The 25643-nt window shown below is 46.5% G+C and overlaps 1 protein-coding gene across 1 annotated transcript; it reads right to left on the minus strand.

Annotated features, from left to right (window-relative positions):
• Positions 1 to 8401: 8401 nt before the first annotated feature.
• On the minus strand, positions 8402 to 25358 carry LOC125945416 (uncharacterized). Its single transcript, XM_049667166.1, has 6 exons — positions 25212 to 25358; positions 14597 to 14697; positions 12309 to 12371; positions 12161 to 12235; positions 11350 to 11403; positions 8402 to 8566 (listed from the first exon to the last, which is right to left on the minus strand). Exons 1-6 carry the CDS (start codon positions 25345 to 25347, stop codon positions 8483 to 8485), a joined length of 513 nt encoding a protein of 170 aa, XP_049523123.1. The 5' UTR covers positions 25348 to 25358; the 3' UTR covers positions 8402 to 8482.
• Between the last annotated feature and the right edge of the window lie 285 nt (positions 25359 to 25643).

Raw genomic sequence — 25643 nt, forward strand, 5'->3', positions numbered from 1 at the left:
GACAAACTTTAATTAGAGTTAGGAACGTGACAAGTCGCTGCTTCAAAGTATTGGCCAAATAAAGAACGAAGAGCAAAACACACTGATCCTGATTCAATTTATAAACGGAAAGCTTGGATAGCTTGAAATATATGTTTAGCCTTGCTATTAGAACAAGCAATATATACGTTGCTCGCGCCATTTTGACAAAGCTTAATGAGCTTCGAAACCTCTTTTACATGTCCTTTGAAGCTGTGGCCAAAGCTTTGTGTCGACCACCGAGTCAGCGTCTACGATATCTCCTGAAACAGAGGTTTCCTGAGTCGCACCGGGCGCCATGTACATCCATTGTAACACGGAGGCAATGGAGGCAGCCGAGGCAAGCAATGGACGCGTCTCTAGGTGATCAAACATGGTAGTGCCCACGGGATCGCCGCGAAAAGGGTCAATAGCAGGGGTGTGCGAATAGTGATTTTTGAGACCGAATCGAATCGAATATCGAATACTTTCCGAATAGTTTTTGAATAATAAATAACCGTTATCACAATAATATAAAACAATGTTCACATCTCAGTATTCTTAAAGTTAGCATGTTTTTGCCATTACATAGTACGTCATGAAGTGGTGTTTATTAAAAGCACAAGCGGAGCATTAGGAGCAAACAAGTAGTTCCTTCGCATGCACAGGACTCTGCAAAGAATGCGAAACAGCCTGTAAAGTATGGCCACCGAAGTGACATAGCCTACTTCGTTATGCAAGTTCTCATGTTTTATGTCCTTGCTATGCTCGCGGGGGTGGAAACTTACCATACTTATGCGTCAGTTTTATGTGTATTTGGACGCAGTTGACACTCTGAAATATTCGAAAAGTATTAGAAAAATATTCGCATTTACGAATAGTGGCTATTAGATTCGAAAACCGAATCGAATAGGGCACTATTCAATTCGTTATTCGAAAGTGTCGAATATTCGAACACCCCTAGTCGATAGATCCGCACTCTCTTAATAACAATGTTGAATTAGACGACTTAATTAGAGCTGTTCAATTTTGGCAGACAGCTGCAAGTGCTTCAATTATTTTTCACGGTCTATCTATATGCTAGCAGAAAAAATTAATGCTTCCTTTAGTGCCTATAATGCTGGTATTGTAAATATTCCTGCCATTTTGAATCCAACCAAGAAATTAAGAAATTTGTGGGAAAATGGAGGCTTGTAGTGTGATTACCAGGGGTAGAACAAGGAACGTTTCAACAAGGAGAGTTGTCCTTGCTGCTGCCCTGATGAAGGCAGATCCTCTTGTCGAAACGTTGGCTCCAACAATATCCCTTATTTTACCACTGTTTATCATTCCATCTTGAATGTTGTTACATTGATCGGCCCTAGACTTGCTTCTTTTCCAGCTTTAACCTAGTGAGTCCTTTGACCTCCAGTAGATATCCTGTGGACATCCATTGCCTATACCTGGCGGCTGGCGACAGCTGATTCTCTCAGTGCCAGGATAGCCACCAGTCTGTGTGTGCAACAAACAAACTTGAACACATTTTTTTAGCCCTACCATGTTGCAATTTACAACTAAACAGGGGCAGTACTTGCCTCCTGGCTTACACAGCTACTGATACAAGTGGAGGTACAGGTACTGTGAACGGTTATGGCCAACAACACAACTAAAAACAAGACAAAAACAAGAATGCCTTTCCGTTTATCACACGGCAACAGAAGACAAAAGAGAAAAATGTGCAATCAAGCATACGGACATTTGAAAGAGGAAAACTGGTTTATTTTGTATATTGTATATTTTATTGTATATTTTAGCCACCCCGTAAATTTATTATACATTGTGCCGTCCCAACTGGGTCAAGTCGAGACTCGGGACATTTATTGAAACATTGGGGCTTTCCTGCAAAATTCGGGAAGGCTGGCAACCCTAGTCACAATATGTAAGTGCCAGTGTTTGGCCATCCAGTATTATACTCGAGCGCCATTGCATGTACTGGAAATACCGAATGCGGTAAATCTCTATATTGACACATTTTCAAGTGACATGGTTAATCCTTTTTTAATCATTTTTAAAAATTTTAACTCCACTCATTGCCCGACTGGTCCCCTCGGTATTCATGCCCTCAATTGCAAAATTAAACTGTAGTTTATTTAATCACTAATTATCCCTGTAGTTAATATGCAAAACTTATCCTAGCGGCGGAAGAGGGCTGATGACCAAATACCGTTATCTCTCGTAATTCTATAGTCACCGGTTCGTAATTAGCCTAATATACGACCAACCAGCGATGTCCGGAGACCTCAGTGCCTTTCCCTCTCCTTCGGTGACCTACTTTCTGTTCACTCGTGGCAGCCCTCTCCTCCACCTTATGGCTATAGCCTCTCCCTCATCCTATGATTGGAGGAAGTCCGGCCGCCAGGAAAGCGGGGAAAAGAGCCAGGGAAAGCTATTCGCAACTCCAGGATCCGTTACTTGTGGTGGCAACACTGCCCAAATAAACAAAGACGACACCGATATCCAGCATCACGATGGCTCTCTCGCTGATGCTGTGCTCAAGTTTCTGAATTGTTGCACCGAAAGGAGGTGATGATGATGATAAAACTTTATTGGTCAAAAACCGGACTGTAGAGATGGCTGCTGACTTAGACGGCCGAAAGTGCCTGGGCGCCAGCAGCCTCCGCTGCCCAGGCCACCACCATCTTTTGGACGGCAAGGACTCTTTCGTCGAAAGGGTCCTTGCTGCCTATCACCTTATTTGATCGGTCTCAACAATTTGAATGACGAAACCGGAGAAATGATTGCGCTGTGCATGCAAACGCTGCATCAGATTCCTTTAAAGACAAAGAACCTTTCTAGCAAGTCTTTAGCACAGGAATTGGCATGTTTGTGTGTAGGTGGCCGCTCTGAAAGCTAGCTGCAAGCATTTGTGCGGGGCATTGCTCCACTGCTACAGGTGAGATACTTGACTGTTTTCGACCTTCATAGGCAACACTTAGAGCTGGGACTCGTTTGCAGCTAGTATATATGTCACATAGCATCCTACAATATACAGGGTGTTCATTTTTAAATTTTACAGATTTTTTAGAAATCGCCTGTGGCAGGTAGCATAATTCTTATCATTGAGCTGGGTTATTCGATGAGGCGGACATTAGTAGCACGAGAAATCGAAACACATATTCAACTAATTAACAAAAATGCACTAATTAATTTCATAGTTAATTAGTTTACGACATATGTTGCAATTTACGAATTGTAGCCGGTGAGCTTGTCAGGCGTATGCACTTAGAATTAATTTCCAGAATGACGCCAATTTGGACATATGCGCCATCAAACTCGCCGTAAAAATGCACTGTTGTTCCACTTACTTTTTTACCAAAATGCTGCTTTATACATTGAAGCACAAAAGTAACTGGAACGCCCATGTATTTCGTCCCACACTTTGGGAAATAATATCTCGAAACTGATGTCATCCTGGAAATTCATTTCAAGTGGATGCGATGCATCTTGCAAACGCACCGACTACAATTAGTAAATTGCAATGTGTTGTGGAGTAATTAACTAAGAAGTTCATTAGTGACTTTTTGTTAATTAGTTGAATATGTGTTTAGATTTCTCGTGCTACTAATGTCCGCCTCTTCGAATAACGAGGCTCAACGATAATAATTATGCTACCTGCCACAGCGATTTTTAAAAATTCTGTAAAACTAGAAAATGAACGCCTTGTATAGGCAGTATCGTCTGTCTTCCTTTCAGAAGCTAAATACGCATATTTTGCACTGATAGAAAGAGGCGAAAAACTAAACTTACCTGGTCAGCGTCTTTTGGGATAAAAGCAAATGAAAGTTTCGTTCACGAGTCTGGGGTGCACCTTTTTCTTTCGTTTGCCGATCCATGTGATAGGGTCGTCTCAAGTGCCGAAGGAATCGCTGAAGTCTGCTGCCTTACTTTGTTTCACATTTACTCTATATTAACGGGTGCCATTTTTTCCAGCACACCTTTCTGACCTCCTGCTATCACGCCACCTGTATTTTCAACAGTGTGCGAGAAAACATGTCGCGCTTTCCAAATCGCCCTGGAATCTACATGGCTGTTTCTGGCCTGCACCATTTTGTTGAGGACATGCATGCTTTAGCTTAATCAAATTTTTGGCAGATTAACTCCTTCACGAAATTCACTAAAACTATGAACTAATTTAACTCCTTAACTAAATGTTATGGGGTTAACGGTAAATAAAAGTTGCTGTCTTTTAATGCACTTCGACATTGTCATGACCAAAGGCTTCCGGGTCATTAAAAGTAGAATGCATAGAATACCATGTTGTTTATGATTCCTACGGTAGAGGTAGTCACATGTAGGTAGCTACTGAGAGAGCCGTATTGAGTAAAAATTGATAAATGTAATAAGTTGATGAAGTCTAGTTAAGTCTGATTAGCAAATCTACCAGTTTTGTAGTCTCACTTAAAATCTACCTTTAACACTTCCAGACTACGTTCCCATTTATTCCAACTTCATTCCAGGATCTCAGGCCCCAATATTCTATTCTCATTCCCTCTGTCAGAATGGTGCCATCATTCCATTCCTACTTTATTCCGTCTGGGTGTTTGAAAATGTGAAATGATTCTGGAGTCATTCCAGTTCCAGAGTTCTCATTCCGCAACTCTGGACCACATACTGTGTCATGACGTCAGGACACAGTCATAGGCGTGTGCAGGGTGCAACAAGAGGGGGACCGAATCCCAGAGCTCCCCCACATGCACAAACTCGCTTCCTTATGCCCTGCCCCTCATGTGCAGAGCCATTACATTTTAATGTCAACACCCATTGAAAACCGAGTTGACGCAAATGCCAAAATGGCTGCCTCAATAATTATGTTAAAGCCTGGGCCACGTTTTTGTCATTAAACGTGGATCTTTAGTTCTTCACTAAAGGTCGCGAAAAATGACGTTTGGTGCCCCACGCGGCAAAAACATGAAGACGCATAAGCAGCCTATCGGGTGACCTTCTATTAGCGTACGCGTTTCCTGGTATTAGGGTACGCCCGGCAACAAAATCAAACCGCGGCGTCCTTTTCTGAACTGTACTCAAGCCAACTAAACTTAGTCAGCCGCTCTGCACAAAAACTGCGTTCGTAATTATTCCTTTCTGTTTGAGGATAGCTGCTTAGGCGCAGTTGGAAGAGACCACGTGTTTACCCAACGCCTCCTGTACTAGGATGCCTGGCACGTCAGCGCCGAAGCCCCCGCTCAACCCTCTCCTGTTTACGTGCGCCGCTGCCGCGCAGCGGCGCTGTGTTCTGACACTATCGTGCGCCCCACCGGCACCGCTAGTGCCCGCGCAGTATCGGTGGTAGCCCATTCGGAGTCAGGATTAACGTTCTAGGTCTTAGTTTTTCTCGGCGCCCGACGTGTTGCTTTTTATCGTTTGTCTTGCCGCTTCATTGCTCGGCCTAATAACCGCAGTTGAAGCTCAGCCACACGGTATTGCTGCGTGCCCTTTTGCATGTCAAGCCAGCGCAAGAAGCTCCCTGGCTTTTCTGTCTTGTATATCTCGCGTAGTTAGTGAAAAAATTGCGTGTGAGAACTGTGCGGCTTTAGTTAAGAAGGCAAAGAGAAACTCTGTTATGGATGGGTTGATTTCCCACCAAGATAGGGGTGGCCTCTACTACCAGACAGTAGAACTCATTAGTTCTTTGTGGTCTGCAGAAATATGTGGAATGCTATCAAACCGAAAATCTCTCCTGAAACCTATGGAGCAGTGTTTGTAGCACAGCGTGAGTGTAATCGCAGTCTTGCCTGTGTTGAAATGTGAAAGCCGCAACGACGACCACGGGAGGCTTTTGTACAGCTCATATGAAAAAAAAAATTAATGAAGCCGATATCTGCACCTAATCACATCAATATTGAAACTGCATATAATAACTGTAGGCTTTGACATGTTCTTTGTTTTTTTTTTTTTTAGTGAAGTGATTTTATCAGACTGCCGACATAAAAAACTATGATATTAACAGTGTTATGAATTGGGGAACCTTTCTTCCCTGAAGGAAGCCAACAACAATTGTTGGCTTCCTTCATATGTATGGCATAATTAACGAAGCCCCTCATTTCCCTACCCTTGTTTGTGATAGCAAAGTCATTTCCTGTTTTGCACCTCCATTTGCATTTGCATTTTTCTTCATTGCTGGAACTGCTGCTAATATGCATAAACAGTGTCATACTTATTCCTGCCATGAACTGTTTACATATTCTTTTTTATTCTTTGTTCATAATTTCCTTATCATTATGTACATGAACCCATGTTTGACCTCGCTTTGCATTCTTGCTTTTGTCTTTTTCATATTGAATCAATTTCTGATCTCATTATTACCGTTCTGTGTAAATGCGTTATCTGCAACATGCCCTTTTAGCAAAGAATATTTAGCCTGCACTTCTGCTGCAGTAAATAAACAGTGTGCTATTGTTATTTTACTTCATTTACTTTCTCGTTTCGTCTTCAAAACTACATAATTTCACTCTGCTGAGCTTTGCAAATCTTGAAGCACAAAATTTCCACAGTTCAGCGCTGCAAACCTTCGGAAAGAGACTGGAGCAGTGACTTTCTATTGCGGAGCAAGCGGTGCGTGGATGGATGGATGGATGGATGGATGGATGAGGCTGAACCCTTTAAATCGGGCGGTGACATACGCCACCTAGCCATGACTATTAAGATAATTTGTACTTTGTGGTGGGTGAAATTTCACCCCTGCCTTAATTTTATCCACCAATCAGATAACCTCTGTTTGGTTATTTCTACCCGCTTAAAGTCTATTTTGCCTTCACTGTCCCTAAACCCCAATGCTTTGAAAAAATCAGCCCCGTTGCCTTGCACTGTAGGGTTAAGCCCCTTACAGAAAAGTATGAGGTGTTCAGCCGTTTCCTCTTCTTCTCCACACGCACAGCACAACGTGTCTATACCTTGGTATAGACGTGTCTATACCTTGGTCCCCCTGCGTAGTGTCAGAAGTTAGCGCCACCTCGCGGAAAGCCGGAGAAAGACAGCGGTCCCGGGCGAACAATAGGAGCGCGGCCGACGTGCCAGGCATCTCAGAGTAGAGGAGGCGCTGGTTTACCTGAGTTCCTTCTCTATTTAGGTTGTTAGTGGGCATTGGTAAGGATAGCTTATCCCCAGACACGTGGCTCTGCTCGTCAAACGATGTCGAACAGCCCTGCGAGTTTCTTCGTCGCCGGCATCGCAGACATTCGCCTCGTAGTCGTCGATTAGCTGCTTGCTCGGACATCGCCCCCACGACCGGATGCCCGGCTGTGGCGCCGAGGGTCGATTCCGAAATCCCGTTTCTTGTCCGCTGATTTCTGTTGTGCTGCTCCGATGTGCTTGCTCTGGAGACCGGTCTTTTGGCGAGGCAAAAACAGTGCGAGGGAATCGTAACACCGCCTATGCGTTAGGTGGGGAAGTAGGTTGCTGTTGCAGGCAGATAGGTCAAAACATATGTGTGCATTGTGTAAATTTTCGGGGTCCGCAGCTTTGTTCACGCCCTAGAAACAGCGTTTGCCAAGGCACAGGTGTCCCCCACCCGCCAACAGTGGCCTACTCATATCGTCTCATGGTCGCGTGGCGTGTACTGCTGCCTTTCTTTGCGCCTCTTTCGGGCCCCTTGAGACGCGTGTGGCGTTTCATGGTCATTTATGGCGCAGCTCGCTGAAGCACTGGAGTGAAAGTAATTCATTGAAAAGCGGCACATACGCCGTGCATTTAATTGTGGCGCAGCCTGCGAAATGCGCGCCTGGTTACTGTCCCTGAGGAATCCGCGGGTGACACTGGTTCGATTCCGCTCGACATCAGAGAAACCGAAGGGGTGTTTTTCGTCATTGTAGAGCGTCACATTTCCCCGTGGCACACGTACCTGGTTACGCAAATTGTCGTCAAAGAGGTTCATTGAAGACCAGCACAGACCGAGCGGCACTACGCGTTTAAGTGCTCCCAGTCGGCCTCAAAGTGTTTCTTCGTGCAGGGGCACTTATACCCAGTCCCGCATCTATGACCCATGTCGGCAAGAAAGATGTTCGTTGAAGAGCAGCGGCACATATGTACACATTGCCACATACTCACTGACCTAATTAAGTTGGTCGGACGGTTGTTTTCGAACCCTAACACAGCAGCCCAGTGCGTTACCCATTCGACCACGGACTGCCCGTGCAGTAACCACGGTTCGGTAGAAACATACATAGATACAAGCACAGCCCCCGGAAACTGCGTGGAGTACCCTAAGAATGCTAAGGCATTAAAGAAATGCCCCAAAGCAGAAGAACGCTGCTTAGCCAGCTGCTGATACATGCTTAACAAATTCGGCGTCTGGTTAAATTTTCTCTTTATATGAATACGTACGTGATAGTAAAGATGAAGTAAAATAAACGGGGACACAGGTCGATTGTTGACTTTCTCTATTTGAAGATCCGCGCTTATGTAAGTGAACAGGTGGGATGCCATTTGTTCTTGTGAAACTGATCTCATTTTATCCAGAAACGAAGTCCGCAAAGTATGCCAAAATTGCCAGAGCGTATTTTTCTTCACGCGGTATGTGCTTCAAAGCGCAGCTCTGAAACGAAAAAAGAATAAAACCCGGGAATTACAGCAATACTAAAATAAAAAGCCAATATATGAAACTAAGCATGTGGCAATACTGAGTATATAATTCATCGCGTGTTTCATTTCAAATAGCAAAATCGAAGGACAGAGCTTGAAGTTGTCAGCTATACGCTGTAAAGGCTTATTACTCGGAAAGTGAACGCCCTTAATCTGCCCCGCGGCCGAGAACCGACTGACTGAGAATCGAATGTATTCTCGTGCTTGACGGATTTGTCTTAGAACTCACCTTTCTCACGGCCCGACGGCGCATGCGCCTTGCCCTAGCGGATTAGTCGCCAAACGTTTTGGAAGGGTCACGCACGCGGCGCGGTATTGCAGGCAAATATCCCCGAAAAAAAATGCAGTATCTACACTGGAGTTGTCTAAGTATGCGTAATCATTGTACCACTTGCTCATCTCCACACAGCCCGGTGCCATTACAAATCTTATCAAACTTGATCCAACCATGCAGTTTAAACCCTTATTAACCATTATCGGTCGTTATCAACCTTATCGGACTAATGCGTCCGGCTACTCTCCTTGAGGAACCCTTGTGACGTGGGTTCGATTCCGCTCAGCATAGATGAAATTTAATGGATATTTTTCGTCATTCAAAATCGGCACATTTCCAGTGACCCATACCTAGTTATCCAAGTTGACGCCAAAGAAAAACGGTTATATATATATATATATATATATATATATATATATACCTGTCAAAAGTTATCGCGGACATCCTGCAGTCCTATATATATATATATATATATATATATACCTGTCAAAAGTTATCGCGGACATCCTGCAGTCCTATATATATATATATATACACACACATGCAAACATAGTCCCCGGAAAGTGCGTGAATTACCCATAGAATGCAAATGCATTCAAAGACGCCATCTAGCTTCTTTCGTCTTTCTGGGGTTTTACGTGCCAAAACCAGATCTGATTATGAGGCGTTGTAGTGGAGGGCTCAGGATTAATTTTGAGCACTTGGGGCTCTTTAACGTGCACTACAACGTAAGCACACAGGCGTTTTTGCATTTCGCCTCCATCGAAATGCGGCCGCCGCGGCCGGGATTCGATCCCGCGACCTCATGCTCGGAAGCGCAACGCCTTAACCACTTTTAACCGTGGCGGGTTAAAAGACGCATGCTAATAGGCGGGAACGAAGATGGAAGTTTATAAAGAAGCAGCAACCCGAGCAAAAATGAAATGGAATGCCATGTATAAAGCATCAGATTAAATTAACCAGCCTTCCTACACACCTGAACACCTGTTCTTGCGAAGTAGTGCAGATCTCCGCGTTGTGACGCGCCTTCCAATAGGGCATTTCTCGCTACTAATCATGCATTGCGCATAACAGAGGTAATGCTTTATTCCCGGGAGAGAGGCGCATGTTTGGGGCTACTTCCACTGGACTGCAAAGCTGCTCGCAGACCCGCCCATGTACCAATACGTATACCGCACGGGCACGCAAACAGTTGTACACTAACATGCAGTCAACCGCAAAATATAACGGACCATGAAATCTGAGAAAAAGTTTAATATCTCCGCAGCCTAACAATGCAGCCTGGTATTTGCATTTCGGGCCTCGACTAGAATGTGCTAACAACATTGTCCTATATAGTTTTACTGGCTGTTGCTATAGGCTACTCGGGAATTGAACGTTTTCTGAGATCCCCGTGGTCCGTAAATTTTTGTGGTTGACTGCCTGTATCGGACTAATGCGCATATTTGCGAATATTTGCACACAGGCACGCACGCACGAGTGAACGTGCACACATTATTTCGTCTGCCTGGTTTTCGAATTATTGTGGACCGCCTAGGTTATTTAAAGCGCACCCTATAACCACGATACACGAGGTTGTTTTTCCATCAGTCCACGAGTTCAGCGGCCTCGGGTATACCCCATTAGAGTGTGACCGTCGTGGCTCGAAATCGAATCCACATCCTTGTGTTGCGGCAGCACAACATCATCGACACCGAGCTACCGTGATGGATGATAAGGACGTGCGCAACCCCTAAAATAACTAAAGGCGCGCTCACAATCGTACTGAGGTGTATTGAATGCGGTGGGCCATAGTTGGACGACATGCTTCAAAAAGTCGCGTGATACATAAGCTATCCATGTTCAACAGTCCCATATGATCGCAGGGGAGCCAATATATGAAGGGCCCGAGCTACAAACAATGCCGGCTGTATAAGATACTGCACCAAGTGCTTTACTATGCCCATGCTAGAGAGTGGCTGACGCTGACTAAAGCCCCTCCATACGCGTTTTCGCCGACCAGGCGCCACCAGTGCACGCGCCACCGCCGCAAAAGCGTCGGCGGTGGCGGGTGGATGGAGGGGCTTTAGCCAGGGGGAGCCGAAGGCTCCCTCAGGTCAAGTCGGTGGCTCCGCCGGAGGTTGATATTGGAAAGATTTTAACTGCGCTAGAAACAGGGACAAGGGATGGACGTGTTTTCTTTTTCGTCCTCCTTTGTCCCTGTTTATAGTGCAGTTGAAATATTTCCTATATAATATATCTCAGCATAAAACGCATAGGGTCTCGTGTAATCATATGGTGTAACTGAATAAGCAAAATATGGTCACTACCAAGCAAGTAATTAAGGACATCCAGCCGAGAGCAAGTCCGCAGCCTTAATCGGTAGTTAGGTGAAGTACGTGCATGCAGTTTGAGACGCTCTTTTTGCACCCAATAACTCCAACCAGCAAGCCTTCATAAGTATAGAGAATTCCGTTTCTCACATTCGCAGCATTCAACAGGTTGGTCACATTCAGCCGTATTTCCTCCATCAGTACCTTAGTGGAAAAACGAAAAAAAAAATACCATTAAGAGTTCTAAACGTATACCGCTGCTTACTTTTTTGATACCATCGTGTACCTCCCAAGTCCAACTTATCGCGTACGATTGCAATACTGCAATCTTACTGCGGTATGTCGAGGTAACGAGGTTGTCACCACAGAAATGGTAAGAACTTCGTGTTCTTTCTTTCTTTCTTAGGCGTATAAGCCGAGAGAAATACGGTAGGGGAGGGGGGGGGGGGGGCTGCATGGGTGTATTGAAATGTTGTATTGTTGTACTCCCCCAGAGCATTTTCAGTGCACTTCTACCTCCGCGTTACAAATATCACGCTGTGCAATTAGTAGGATGTTTTTGCGGGTCATTAAGAAGATACCATTAGGGTGCTTTGCAGTGTAATATGGACCTTTACTACGTCTGAGAATGGGGACATCATGCCATTGTTGCGGTACTTGCATGTGAGCACCGCGAGTCCGCGACTATGACGACGCTCGTCAATGTGACGAACACGACGACCGAGCAGGGTCTTTAGGCCAGACTATCCGGATTATTGGCTGCTCCGTGTACTCTAAATGCATATTCATTTAGCTTTCTACATTCTTTCTTTATCTTTCTATATAAGTGTGGCAATAATTTTCACCTGAATGAAATTAATATATTGATGGTTCCTAAAAGAGTAATTTGACGAATTCTCCACGTCAAGTTGGGCTAAGGTCTAAGTACGCAATAATATCTAGTGCACGCTCGAGTACGTACCGGGTTGATGGTCTGCGCAGTGTGCAATATTCTCTCTAGACAATACAGGAAGGCCCTTTGAAATTCGGTTTCATTCTGAAATGCATCGTACAGTGTCAAGAGATGTGCTCCTAGAAAACATTTAACTAAAGCAGTGCTTCCAACTTACACCGTCGCTGTAGGTGGTGAAAGCGTAGCACATCCGGAGGATGACGCACAGCCGCCGATGTTCCTGCATTAACGATAACATAGATCCGGTTTGACTAATGCCTTAGAGTATTTGCAAAGGGCAGGCAGGATACTTTAAAACAGGCAGCGATTCGTTTGTAGGGCTTTTATCTGGGTGACACTTAAAGCAGCGAAAGTTCCGGTTCACGTTCCTAGATGGCGCAAAACACATCGGTTCTGTTCGGATCCAGTTCGGATGAAAATAGCGTAGCAGCTCCGGTTTTTGGTTCATTTTCGGTTTGGTTCGACACCCAGGCGGCAGGAGTCGAGCACTTTGCACCAGCCTACCATCCCCAAGCCAGTGGTCTACTCGATAGGTCAAAGTTCAAAGCAGACCATCCAAGCTCGGTTGTCTCGGTATTGCAAAAAACAGTAAACCGGATGATATCTGGGGCCAGCATCTACAAACAGCCTCGTATGCCATCAACACCTTGTATCAGAGTTCTGCTGGGACGAAGCCATACAGATTTGAGTCTTAATATTAGAGTCACGAGAAAGAAATTTACAGAAGAATAAAATTGGGTTGGAGTGCATGAGGCAGGCATTGCCAAATCCTGACTGGGAGCTTACCACTGTCGTTGAAAAGAAAAGTGTACAATCATTGCATTCTACCGGTGCTAACATATGGGGCAGAAACTTGCAGGTTAACAAAGAAGCTCGAGAACAAGTTAAGGACCGCACAAAGAGCGATGGAACGAAAAATCTTAGGACTAACGTTATGAGACAGGAAGAGAGCGGTGTGGATCAGAGAACAAACGGGTATAGCTGATATTCTAGTTGACATTAAGCGGAAGAAATGGAGCTGGGCAGGCCATGTAATGCGTAGGATGGATAACCGGTGGACCATTAGGGTTACAGAATGGATATCAAGAGAAGGTAAGCGCAGTTGAGGTCGGCAGAAAACCAGATGGGATGATGAAGTTAGGAAATTTGCAGGCGCAAGTTGGAATACGCTATAGCGCAATACAGGGGTAATTGGAGATTGGAGGGAGAGGCCTTCGTCCTGCAGTGGACGTAAATATAGGCTGATGATGATGATGCTTAGAGCCCCTCTGTTATAAAGGGGCTTTGCTCAACACGGACACGCCCGTAAATGCTGGTCGCTCCGTGGCACGAGAGATGCTTCTGAGCAACATCTGAGCCGATCGAGGCACGCAAAAGAGCTGCCCGCACCGGCGTCATCGTCCAGCGCCGACGGACGAAGTCGGTAGACGAGGCTTGGGTAAAGTGGGAAACCCCGACGTGTGACCAGGAACTACGTGCCAAATATGAGGGACCTTTCGTGATCACGGAATGGCTGGTCCCGAATAATTAGCGTGGGAGCTGTGCAACGTATGAAGGTGGCTGAGACATACTCAGGAAAAAAATATTAATTTGCTATACACGAGTCCTGTCTAAATAAATAAACAAACAAACAAACAAATAAATAAATAAATAAATAAATAAATAAATAAATAAATAAATAAATAAATAAATAAATAAATAAATAAATAAATAAATAAATGTTCTCGCCCGGTTCTATTAATTTTGATGTCGCAAGTAAGTTGAATTTCCGTTAAACGAAAGTGCACTTAGCATCGCAAGTTGGCCCTCATGTGATTTATTCGTTTTAAATCCTGTTTAACGCAGACTACATATTAAGCACCGGCCCTTCACTGACAAAGCGCACACAGCTGGCCTGCATAATTTAACTTTAAAATATTTTTGTTCCTATAATAATCAGCCAAAACTAACATAGAGCTGCATGGTCGCTGACTGTGTATACCTCATGAAACCAGTTGCGTCGGGGCCAGCACAAAAGTAAAGCAGCATGCCGGAATGCGAACGCTTCTTGTTTAAAGAAGAAACCGTTCGTCAGAAGACGCACTGGGATTGGCTAATATAAATTTATTATTATTATTATTATTATTATTATTATTATTATTATTATTATTATTATTATTATTATTATTATTATTATTGTTGTTGTTGTTGTTGTTGTTGTTGTTGTTGTTGTTGTTGTTGTTGTTGTTGTTGTTGTTGTTGTTGTTGTTGTTGTTGTTGTTGTTGTTGATCGTAAGCATCCGTGTGATCATCATCATCAATGACCATCTCAAGGTAAGAGATGGTCATTCCCTGAAAAGAACCCTGAAAAGAACCTGGATCCGCGCCTGCTTGTTTCGCTTCAGCTGAGCGAACGCACTGTGCCAAGTGCGAGAGAGTTCGAAATACTGTGCTCGAAATACTTACCTTGAGGACTAGTGGGCTAAGGTTGAGCGACATAATTTGCCCCTTGCACGCCAGCATCAAATCTGTCGCTGCCCGCATGGCACGAGCGAAGTCTCTCGGATCTGAGTGGAAAGCCGAGACCACGCAAAAAAGAGTCACTTTGCACTTGCCTCACAACCTCATTACTTTTACCCTTAATCTTTGCCAAACGGCATAGAAATAGCGCGCAGGCCTATACACTTTAAACCATGAAGCCAAACGAGTGGGCCGACATCCGTACACAAACATTAGGGGAAGGCTAAAAGTGAAATTTAATGCTTAACGTGTTCTTTTTCGATTCACAGCAAGCTTACCAAATTCCAAAGTTTCATGTGGGAAAGCGCAAACTGATTGTGCCGCGTGCTTACGATTAATAATGGAAGCGTGGTTCGCTTGCAGAACGGCCAAAACGCGTGGGCATCGTCAATTTTCTCGTCCAGTGGTTGCTGTTTTCTCCTTACTGAAAGAAATAGCAGACTAGCCTGCATGGTAAAATGATACTTGCAAATGGATGCCTTCGCCACCACGTCGAACGTTTTGTCTTACCGCTCCGCTGTTAATTACTCGAGCTTGTTCTCGGAGCCAAAGGCGCTTGAACCATGCCAACTTCCGTCGCCATAGCGAATCAAGCAATTTGAGTGCCGCCGGACTTGAAGCAATGTAGGCTACAGTGACCTCGTGTTAGTGCTAATCAATGTTAGCTGGCTTAGAGGCACAAATCTTGGGTGCATGGCATCACACATCATCAAGCCAGAAAGTTAAGCGCACTGTATTATCTTTTCTATAAAAAGTCGCAGTTTCGCCCGAAAGACCAAGTATCGATCGTGATAGCAAATTAGTGGACAGCTATACAAAGTAAGGATAGTAGTTTTAACAGCCGTACAAACTCGTAAACGTAGGCATGCTAACTAAATGAACAAGCATGATGTCACACGCACAAGCAAACATGAACGCATCTCACTCGATGACTGCGGAAACTGGCTGTCAAAACGCTGGAGTGAGTCAGCGCAGCAGCATGCAGCAGCGAACGAATTGAGCTTCGCACCGGCGCTTGCGTCAACGCGATATTAACCGCGAAAACACAGGGAGGGCGGACTCTGCCCCGCCGCAGACGGCTCCCAAGATACAGCCGCGCTGGCGGGCGCTCGCGCCGCAGAACCCCCTCCCCCCGGAGACTTCCGGCGCGGCGGGAGCGCAGCCGCAGTAAGGCTAGCCACTGTAGTAAGGCGCGGCCCCTCCACCTCCCTACCCTCCCTCCGGAGTGTTGTACGAGATCTGGATGACTGCGCGCTTCGTTCCCGCTTCCCGCCCTAGTGTGCGCGTGCCGCGATTGCCGGCTCACCGTCGTATGGTTTAACTCGCACATACAGCGTATGGCGCGCGGCGACGATCTTATCGCCCGTGGACTTTATACGGAACCTCTCGGCGACGGCGACGACAACAGCGACGACGACGACGGCGGCGTAATCTCGCGTGGAGTGTCCATATAATTGCTGTCGCAATAAAATCACCGGGCCTTAGCAGACGCGTATACCTTGACTCCCCATGTCTACAACTGTGCGCGGGAATTCCCTCCCTTTTTGCCTCTGCCTTCTTCTTTCAATCTCTCGTCCTATTTATTCCGTGCATGGCCACCAACCAGACATACGTCTGCCTAACCTCCCCGTCTTTCCTTGTTTCATCTGTCTTTTAAGTTGCTTGCGCTAATTAGTGTGTGAGCGCAGTGTTCACGCGGTGGTCCGTTCCATGACCTCTTCTGTTAAAAAAATGTAATTCTGGGGATTTACGTGCAAGAACCACGACATCATCATGAAGCACGCCGTAGTGGGGCATGGCATGGCAAGGAACTTCATTCTGGTCCAGAGAAACTAGGGCCCGAGGGCAAAAGCCCCCAGGCTAAGTCGGTGGCTCCGTCCACGTAGGTACCGGTAGGCCAAAGGCTTTCCCGATGTCGTGAGCTCTCCGGAAGGCCATGAGTTGATCTTGGAGGTCTTCGCTGGATATGCGCCGACTCCAGTCCTCCTCACTGTTGAGATCCGAAGCCCTTTGGTTGGGGCACAGCCAGAACTTATGATCAAATAGACACTGAGTGTGTCCACTTTGACATTTCGCGGGAAAATCCTTGTCAATTTTGTTAAGCACAAAAGGTGTGAGATAAGATTTAGTTTGAATCATTCTTAATGTGACAGCCTGAGATCGGTTGAGCTTCTGATAGAGGGGGGGGGGGGGGGGTGACCTCCTGCCATCCCTATAGTGTGAGGTGATCGCGTGAAAAGTACTAAGTGGGTCTTTGTAGGAGCCGCAGTCATCCTGGAGCAGTTCCTGATCTGATGCGCGGCATGTGAGATTTCGCACAGCAGAGTGAGCTTGCTCGTTAGAATTGCAGCCATTGGGGCTGACCGAGTGGCCCTGATGAGCCGGAAAGCAGACAAGGTGTGAGCTATCCAGTTGTTCGTAATTATGAGTATTAGGACTGTGTAGAAGTAACTTGTACGTGTGCTTCCACTGAGACGAAGCCGGCTGAGTAGTTCCTAATAGCTGTACGGGAATTGGAGAAAATTGTGGAGCTTCTCCTCATTTTAATTGTCAGTGCTATGCTTGCTTCTTCGGCGGCATGAATCGAGCTCTTTCTTAGTGACGCCCTTCTCATCGACCACGGCAAGAGCGTAGCGGTTGCCCGATCCATAACTAGTTGCATAGACAAAAATAGCTGAGCTTAGTTGTTGGTGCAGTTTACCCAGAATGCATTCGACGGCCGCCCTGGCGTCCCTTCTGCCCTTGTTGTGGGCAGTACGAATATTTCTACGTATGGGGTCCACGAGTAATTGTGTCTCCACCTCCTTGGGTAGGTCGAACTTAGCGACGTCTCCTCCTCGAGGCAGTATTCCGGCTTCATCTAGAATTTTGTGCCCTGACTTTCAGTTGGAGAGTCTTGCAATTTGTGACATCGAATGAGCCTCAACGAGCTCATCTATAGAGTTATGAAGTCCTAACTTGTTGAGAAGTTCGGTACTCGTTCCGTGCGGGAGTCCCGGACTGCTTTTGAGTCCGGAGCGTATAAGTGCGTTCAGCTTAGCCTTCTCTCCTTTCCCCCAGTTCAGGTATGATGCAATGCACGTGACATGACTGATGAAGAAGGCCTGATATGCTCTGATGAGATTGTCCTCCTTGAGACCTGCATTTCGTTTTGAGACCCCGCCCAGGAGCCTTAAAGTACTGTTGACCTGCCCTGTGAGACGGTTTAGGGCCGTAGCATTGCAGCTCTTTGCGTCAATGAGGAGACGCAGAATTTTAATTGTGTCTACTCTGGGTATGACCCGTCCTGCATTGTGTGTGATTTTGATTGGCAGAGTTTCTAAAGGCGCACTGTTCCTAACACCCTGCCTCCCCTGTCTAAAGAGCAGCAGCTCAGATGTACCGCGAATACACGCAAAGTGCCTCGAATAACCCGCGAATACACGCAAAGTGCCTCGAGCGGCCAGTCGCGCGGCCATTCTGCATGTATTCGCGGGCTTCTTTCACGCTCGGAAAAACACTTTTATGTAGCACGTATTGAGCAACAGAAACCTGTATCGGGAATTTTTCATGTTGCTCTACAACGTTCTCATTGACACTTTGATAATTAGGACAGTACTTCTCGAGTTAGATAACTATTTACAGTTACCTAATTAAATATCAGTAACGAAAAAATTACTCGCGGCTACTCCACTGTACAGGAAACAATACGCACTAGGTTTGCTTCGCGTAACGCCGTCCCTCTTTTTTAAATCGTGCTGCGTGATAGCTGGGATACCCTGTATATGTCGTGCCCCAAGCTCAGGATTTTGGCCAATTCCTCCGAGAGCCTGTGCATGGCAATGTTAAAGAGGAGTGGGGACAATACCTAACCTTGTGGTATGCCGCTGTTGCCTAAATTGTATGGACCGCCTGTAACTGTCCCGAGTTTGACCCGAGCTGTCCGATTAGCTAGAAAGGACCCCACATAATTGTAAAAATTGCTTCCCAGGTTCAATGTTGAGATTTCATTTAGGATATGTTTATGTGCCACCGTATCAAATGCTTTGGTAAGATGGTAAGACCAGGAGGCCCTTTACGTCCCTGCTAGGGTCGTCAATTATAGCACGTTTGATCATGAGCATGTCGTCCTGTGTGGATAATGCCCTCCAAAAACCCATGAGGTTGTGCCTGAAAAGCTCCTTGTTTTCTATGTGTTCTACTATCCCGTTATGAATAGCATGTTCGGCTACCTTGCCCATACTTGATGTAAGTGACATGTGCTTGAGGTTATCCTTGGTTAGTGGTTTGCCGGGTTTCGGCATAAACGTCACCTTGGCCTCCGGTGGGACTGTGCCGGATCTCCAGCGACTGTTAATTTTGACCGTGATTATGTGTATGTCATCATCCTCCAGGTTTTGCAAAAGCTTATTTGTGATGCCATCCGGCCCCGGGGCACATCTGCCATTTAAATGAAAGAGTACGTGCCTTATCTCGGCTTCAGTGAAGTCACTGTCTAAGTCCGGATTAAGGTTCGCTTATTTCTGCTTCTTTCTCATATTCATTTTTAAGTGGCAGGTACATGTGTGCGAGGTCGTTTGCAACCTCTCTTTTTGTCCGCCCTATAGCTACCTGCTTATTGACGAGTCTGTTTATGGCGAGGCTTGTAGTACCTCTGGAGAGCTTGTCATTAAGGAGACGCTTGAACAGGTTACATTTGCCTCCTCTGCACAATCTGCCGTCTGTTTCAGAGCAAGCTTTGTCCCATTGTTGACGTGAGTGTTGAGCCGCGTAGGTTTCAATATCACAATTAACTTGGGCGATCTTTGCTCTAAGTCTTCCATTAAGTCTGTGATTCTTCCATCTGGTTAGGAGGGAATTCTTCGCCTCCAGCACGTGAGCTAGTTTGGAGTCATTTTTGGGACTTCGATTTCTGTCGAGACTGATTTAGTAGCTTTCTTAATATTTGCCTTTAGTTGACTTAGAAGCTCCTCATAAGATTGCCTTTAGTTGACTTAGAAGCTCCTCATAACATTCGCCAACTATGCTGGTTTCCTTGCGCAACTTACGAAAGAGATCCCAGTCCACGTACTCATATTTCCTTGGTGGTGGTGGTGGTTGTGTTGGCAGGCGGCACACTTTACGGCCGGCTTAAACAGCTCCGCTGATGAAAACTCAATATCAAGCAGTCGCATTCTTGGCCATGACAGAGGAGGCCTACACCACTGGACTTCTAACGGTGGACATGTGGTAGCACTTGGTTGTGGCTTCCAGGACACACTGGTATTACAAGTATGAAAAAAAAAACGGATGAGGTAGCCCGTAGCGGGAACGATCACTTTAGATTTATCGAAGTATTTTTAAAAAACTAAAATTGAGGCATAAGCCACGGTGCTACGTGCTCACGGAACGAAACAGGAGCTGGTCTCGCCTTCAAGCAACTACAAGTTTTGTGGAACATTGACTCGGAACTCCAGTCAAGGCTACCATAGCATCTAGAGAGCTATCACCGGCTTCGACTAAACGTTGCGTGAACAGTCTTCTTTTTCGCAATGGTCTGACTACAAGTCTATGTTAGTATAATTGCGGCGGCGCCGAGGAATCTCTCAGCAGATCTTGCTTGAGTGCCGACCCTACAGAGATGAGCGACAAAGGTATCAGTTTGAACATGCAAAAACCCGGCAGGTCCCACGCCCTGTGGGAATCGATGTTATGCGAAGCAGTGTGTGGGGAGCCTACTAAGTTAACGAAACGACCATTAGAGCACGAAGACGTAGACGGCTCTTTCATGACCTACATGACACGCATGTCATGGCATTCATGTCATGTGAGTCCTCAGGAGTCCCTTTAGCTACACGCAAGACCTCCTAAGAGACCATCCTTTAGTGTTTCCTTCACTTAGTACCCACGTCCGCACTCACTTCAGCTGCTTTTGAGTGTTAATCTTTTTTCGCTGAGTCATTGTAATTTTTGCTGAGTCATGATCATGACTGATTTTTCCTACATAATTTAGTGTTTCCTTCACTTAGTACCCACGGCCGAATCCGTTTAAGTGGTTTTTAAGTGTTATATTTTTTCGCTGGGTCATTGTCATGACCTACATGACACGCATGTCATGAACTTTATGTCATGACCTATCACTTATGTTCATCAGATACTTTTGTCAAAGTATGCCAATTTTAGTACATGCCAAGTTAACGAAACGACCATAGGCACCAGGCGCTGGATGAATTTGGACCGGTGGCGCCTTCATGCGGCGGCGCCGCGAATGTAATGGCATGTCGCGGCCGGGCCGCGCGCAGCAGGCGCTGCCGTGAAACCAAGTCTGATCAAACATGTTGCGTTTTTGGGTGCGCCAACAGTTACTGAAACATGACTGAAGCTGGTTAGGCCATTCAATTCAATCGTTGTTCATCGCGGCATCGCGTTTTTCAGGCGGAAAGTCTGCATATGTGCGGTCTGTAGGCAACAGCGCGTACAGTGCGATACTCGAATCGCATGGTCGCCAGCGCTTTTTGCACTGACTGTAAGCAGTGGGGACACCAAACTGATGCACTGTGGTGTAGAGTGAAAGTGAGAACCTTGTAGAATGAAAGTAACGCATTATGACTGCATTTGGTCCCACAGCGCTCACCTGCGGCACGAAAAAAAAAAAAAAAAAAAACGGCGGCAGCCGCGCGCTGCCAGCGCTTAAATCGCTGGGCACTGTACATTTCCGACGCCGATTTGCTATGATGTAGTTGTTCCAACGTTAATAAAAGAGCCCTTCATACGCAAGAGCTTCGTGTCCCACTTGCCTGTCTTCACCTCTGCAGTGTAACGGCTCCGGAGCTTGGGCACCGAAGGCGAACACTCAGATTTGCAGTCATTTTGCCGTCTTATCAGTGTATCAGTCTTCCTTTTAATGTACATTGTCCTTCCTAGCAATTCCCAACTCTACTTGCGTCCGGCCCATGAATCGAAGGCGAACGCCAACGCCGTGACGTGTTCACACTAGCCGCCACCGACGGCTCCCGTCACGCTAAGCTATATAAAATGGGCCGTGACAGGAGATTGGGCTAGTTTATAAGCAATTAAGAATGGGGAATGATCGCAAAGATAAAAGAGCTACAACGGATAGAGAACGGGAACTTACTGACACATGTGCGATCGGCGAAGCAGCTCAAGAAACAGAATAAGGAAGACGTATGTCTCCTTTCTTTTCTGTCCATAATTTTGTGTTCTTCACCTATTTACATGATTAAATGCGCGAGAATGTTAACGTGCACAGCAAAATAACATCTGAAATATAACTGCTGGAGTTCGCGTGGAGCATTTGCATCGCAATTCGCGCTCGTTTTCTGTTTTATATACTACCTGATGCCACGAATGTGATCTGCCTCGTACAAGTGATGACCTTTCTCAAAAGCAGACACACGAAAATGCGTTTTCCGGTGCGTCGGCCCTTAAAACCCGCAGTGCCAAATCACTGGAAGCGCCTTCGTCCCGTCGTCCGCTTCACGTGCAAGTGCTCTGACAGCTGCCGTTCGCGGCGCTGTTCGCCAGCATATCGCCAGCGCGCCGCTGGCGCCTTACGACGGCCGCCCGGTGCCTATGAGAGCACAACGACGTATGCGGCTAGATAGATAGATCGATACTGCCAAATTAGCAAATGTTCGCCAAGAAATGCTGCGCATTTAAAAGTTTAACCAAAGCTCCTTGATTTTGATACGGGTGCTGGGTCCCTAGGCTTGCTTATCGACATAGCGCAATGCCCAGAACTTATTGTTTTAAATGAAAAGCATTTCTTGGCGAACATTTGCCACTTTGACAGTATCCGTCCGTCCGTCCGTCCGTCCGTCCGTCCGTCCGTCCGTCTGTCTGTCTAGCCGCCTACGTCTTGGTGCTCTCATGGTCGTTTCGTTAACTTGGTAGGTACCAAAATTGGCATAGTATGATAATTGTGCATGACGAACATAAATGATAGGTCATGACAAGAATATCATAAGATGTGTGTCATATAGGTCATGAAACAGCTGCCTACGACTTGGTGCTCTCATGGCCGTTTCGTTAACTTCGTAGGTACCAAAATTGGCATAGTATGACAGCAGTGCATGACGAACATAAATGATAGGTCATGAAACACCCGCCTAAAATTACAATGAACCAGTGAAAATACATTAACACTAAAAAAAATTACACCATCTTCCCGTAGGGGGATCCTGAGTAGTATGTGAAGCAGCCATGGGGTCGACTCAAGTTCCCATTAGTGTTCAGTTCGTCGTTTACGTTAGGTTGAGGTACTTTGCTACCGGCTTCGCGAGCCCGAAGTTCGGGAACGGCCTGTTGCCGCTGCCGTTTCGTTGCGCAATCCGGAGAGGAGAGGAGGAATGCCGAGAGGAGATGAGACAAGGAGAGGAGGGGGAGGAGGATGCGCATGCGGAGTGTGGGTGTGGACGCCGCACGGCGGATAGATGGAGGGAGGGAGGGACAGAGCCGCCGGCAAGAAATGCTTTGCATTTAAAACCACTGAAAAAATGCCAGGCCTGCGCGGCACACACAGCGCAGTCACAGCGTAAGCTAGAGAGCGTTTCGACAGTACTACCTAGTAATTTGAGTGAATGCGTCAGGGACGCGCTTGGGACGCCGTCGCGCGTGCAAGCCGACGCGTTCCATCGCCGATGGCTAGCGCCGGTCGGCCCAGCCAAGCAGCCGACAATGCAACTACGGCTGTCACATTCACTCCCATTGCAACGCGCCCAATCTAGCGCAATGAACGTGATCCCGAGCGTCCGTCGGTATGTTAGCGCCATCTAGTTAAGGCGGCAGCAAAATTTGTCTGAAAGGTTGCGTTTGCCGGCGCCTTAACTAGATGGCCCACCATACCGGCGGAGGCTTGGGACCGCGTTGTTTGCGCTGCGCGTCTGAATCGCATCTCGTCGTCTGCGCCTGCGCGCTTGCATAGGGCGTGTTTATAGTACATTTTCCAGCTCTCGGATAGAAAGCGCTTGAACACGGTTTCCTGGAATGCTGGGATGGCGTGTTCTTCTCGGATGTCCTGCAAAGGACCTTAAAGAAGGATTTCCCTTTGGATGCACAGGAAATAAGGTACCTAATGGTTGATAACGAGGATGCTTTTTCATATATTACTATGTTAATGGCTCTGCATAGTATTTGGACGTCACGCATGGCTGTTCGCCATTCAGACGGTGATGCTCGCCCTGCAATAGAGTACTTTCGCGAGTCTCTCATTTAATTTCTCGAAATGGAAAAAGTGTGCACCCGATTGGGTGCCCCGTACGGAATGCTTGTTACACATGAAACAGTTCTAAAATTATGAATTTGTCACTACGTGGTTGACTGTTATACCAATGCAATAAAGAAAAAAAATCTTGCGTGGCTCAGTGGTAGAGTATCCGCCTCCCACGCAGCGGGCCTGGGTCCAATCCCGGCGGAGAGCGTTTACTTTTTTCGCATGCGATAGCGGCTACGGGGCGGCGGCGGCGTGCAAGCCGACGCGTTCCATCGCCGATGGCTAGCGCCGTTCGACCCAGCCAAGCGGCTACGGGGCGGCGGCGGCGGCATCATCGCGACCCGAAACGGCCATTGGAATGAGCCCATAACAGCTTACGCTGTAAAAGGTTTGGACGTGAGTACTAAGGGCAGGAAACACTAAAGGATGATGGTGATGGCGAAAAATGATTACTAAAGGATGATGGCGAAAAATGATTAACGCTCAGAAACCACTGAGATGGGTACGGACGTCGGCATTAAGTGAAGGAAACACTAAAGGATGATGGTGGATGTCATAATCATGAGCATAAATGAGCAAAAATGACAATGACTCAGCGAAGAAAGAGTAACACTCAAAAACCAATTGAATGGGTTCGGATGTTGTACTAAGTGAAGGAAAAGGCTAAACGTTGATGGTCGAAGTCATAGTCATGAGCAAGACTAAGGGTTTCACCTTAAGGTCTCTTAGGCATAGTTGAAGGGACTCCTGAGGACTCATGACATGAATGTCATGGCATGCATGTCATGTAGGTGATGAAACAGCCACCTACGTCTTGGTGCTCTCATGGTCGTTCTGTTAACTTGGTCGGCTCCCCGCACTCTGCTTCGCATAACATCAAATATTCCCACAGCGCGTGGGATCTGCCGACGGATCTGCTAACCGTCAAGATTTACCTCGATTAACTGCATTCATCGCCTAGGACCCTGACTGTGCCGACCTTGTCTAATTTTTTTGTTCTTCTGCCCACGTTCTTCTAGGTATTTTTTTCTCTTCCGCCCGTTCCCTGCAGAGTATCATGCAGGTGAATATGCGTCGGCTAACCACTCTGCTTTTAAATAAACAGCTTTCTGTCCTCTCTGGAACCTTATAAATGAAAAACGATTATAATTCATACCACATGTCGCGCATGTGGTGAAAGAAAGCAAGTAAACAAATAAATAAGGAGTGTTGCTTAATTAACTTTGAGTGGCAAGTGGTGAGCCTGTCTTGACCACAAGTGCTGTCGAAATGCAAAATGATTAAACATTAAACAAGCTCCGGCAGATACAGTGTTTCGCACTTCTGATACATCATGCTCGGCGCGCGTGCGTATTCGGACTGTATACTTACTGAGTCGTTTACCGCACCACCGCAGCCGTTCTTGCTCGTGGCTGGCGCCGACCATTATTGAGACTGCAAAGACAAGTACGGTCAACGGTGAGGTAATGGTGGCACGCCCACGGACTGAAACGCCAGCGAAGCCCATGTTGCAAGGCGGTCAGCACTTTCACAACTGATCAGCGTACGTCACTGAGGCGCAGTGATGGGGAGGTCCCAACGAAAGTCTCGCAACACAGACGTCTACAGGTGCTTCGAGGCACCACACGTGCGCGTGAGTGATGGGAACGCGGATTTGAGCACCTGTGTCAAGAGACCTCGGCCGCGAGTAGAGTATAGATGGTAGGTCAGATTTTGTTTACACATTTGAGGACAAGTGCATGCATTGCAAGCGCCCTGGGCTGTTTTTAGTCTCCTGGCTATCAAATTATAGTGCGACTACCA

The sequence above is a fragment of the Dermacentor silvarum genome, chromosome 5 (genome assembly GCF_013339745.2).
Source record: "Dermacentor silvarum isolate Dsil-2018 chromosome 5, BIME_Dsil_1.4, whole genome shotgun sequence".
Classification (NCBI taxonomy): Eukaryota; Metazoa; Arthropoda; class Arachnida; order Ixodida; family Ixodidae; genus Dermacentor; species Dermacentor silvarum.

Bases quoted from the DNA above. Each gene is read 5' to 3' on its own strand.
- LOC125945416 (XM_049667166.1), bottom strand. From the start codon at position 25,347: ATGGGCTTCGCTGGCGTTTCAGTCCGTGGGCGTGCCACCATTACCTCA. The intron at 14,698-25,211 runs GTAAGTATACAG...CTTTCCACTCAG, and splicing joins GTGGTGCGGTAAACGACTCA to ATCCGAGAGACTTCGCTCGT. The intron at 12,372-14,596 runs GTAAGTATTTCG...TCGTTAATGCAG, and splicing joins TTAGCCCACTAGTCCTCAAG to GAACATCGGCGGCTGTGCGT.